At 61.0% G+C, this 1012-nt stretch overlaps 1 protein-coding gene across 1 annotated transcript in view; it reads left to right on the top strand.

Annotated features, from left to right (window-relative positions):
* Nucleotides 1-338: 338 nt before the first annotated feature.
* Nucleotides 339-1012, top strand: part of UBL5 (ubiquitin like 5) — a 2104-nt gene continuing 1430 nt past the window's right edge. Inside the window, exons 1-3 of the mRNA XM_014940208.1 lie at nucleotides 339-413; nucleotides 555-616; nucleotides 725-808. Coding sequence (XP_014795694.1) covers nucleotides 561-616; nucleotides 725-808 — 140 coding nt within the window. The 5' untranslated portion in view covers nucleotides 339-413; nucleotides 555-560. The remainder of the gene's footprint in view (nucleotides 414-554; nucleotides 617-724; nucleotides 809-1012) is intronic.

Below are 1012 nucleotides of genomic sequence, written 5' to 3'. Positions count from 1 at the left end.
TTTCAGCCCCCTGCCCGCAGTGGGGTGACTCCCCCCCACACATTTCAGCCCCTTACCCGCAGTGGGGAGAATCTCCCCATCACAGCCCCCCCGCTCGCCGTGGGGTGATCGACCCCCGGTGCCGTGAGGCGGCCGTGCGGCCTGTACCCGGTGCAGACTCAGCTCCAGAGGGCCCAGTCCCTTCACCGGCCGCCGGGGAGGCTCAGGGCCATCAGCACCGGGAACAAACCGATCCGCAGCGGCTCCAAAAGCCACATTAACACCGAAGGGGGCACCACAGAGGCCTCCGCCGCCGCCATCTTGGCCTCTTGACAACAAGGAGGCGGGGCTTTGGGAGCGCGTCACTTCCGCTTCCGGCCGAGCTCCCCCGGTAACTTCCGGATCGCCGTTAGAGCGGAGTGACGCAGAGCTCGGTGGGTAGCGGAGGGGTTTAAAATCTCTTTTTAAACCCTTTTTATTACCGATAACCCTTCTCGGTGCCTTTCCGGTGCCTCTTTCCCCTTCCCGGTACCTCTCCGTTAACCCCCGGTATCGTCCCCCCACTCCCGCCTTAGGCCGCAATGATCGAAGTCGTCTGTAACGACCGTCTGGGCAAAAAAGTGCGGGTCAAATGCAAGTATCCTCCGGGAAACGGGAGCGGGAGGAGGGAAGGGAGGTTGTCGGGGTCGTGGGGGGGGTGGTGCTCCCGGTTCCCCTCCGGTTTATCCTTAACGGCCCCCGCCAGCACCGAGGATTCCATCCGCGACCTGAAGAAACTGATCGCGGCGCAGACCGGGACCCGTTGGGATAAAATCGTCCTCAAGAAATGGTGAGTGAGGAGCTGGGGGAGGGGGGATTTCACTGAATTTCACTGAATTTTAGAGTTGGAAGGGACCATAGAGATCATCTAGTCCAACTCCCCTGCTGAAGCAGGATTGCCCAGAGCTTGTCAGAGCACGTTACTCAGGACTGCATCCAGGCGGGTCTTGAAAATCTCCAAAGAAGGGGACTCCACAACCTCCCTGGGCAGCCT

This window comes from Calidris pugnax, unplaced genomic scaffold (genome assembly GCF_001431845.1).
Source record: "Calidris pugnax isolate Ruff unplaced genomic scaffold, ASM143184v1 scaffold100, whole genome shotgun sequence".
NCBI lineage: Eukaryota > Metazoa > Chordata > Aves > Charadriiformes > Scolopacidae > Calidris > Calidris pugnax.
Note: the sequence above shows the minus strand (reverse complement) of the source record. Positions and strands in the feature narration are given on the sequence as shown.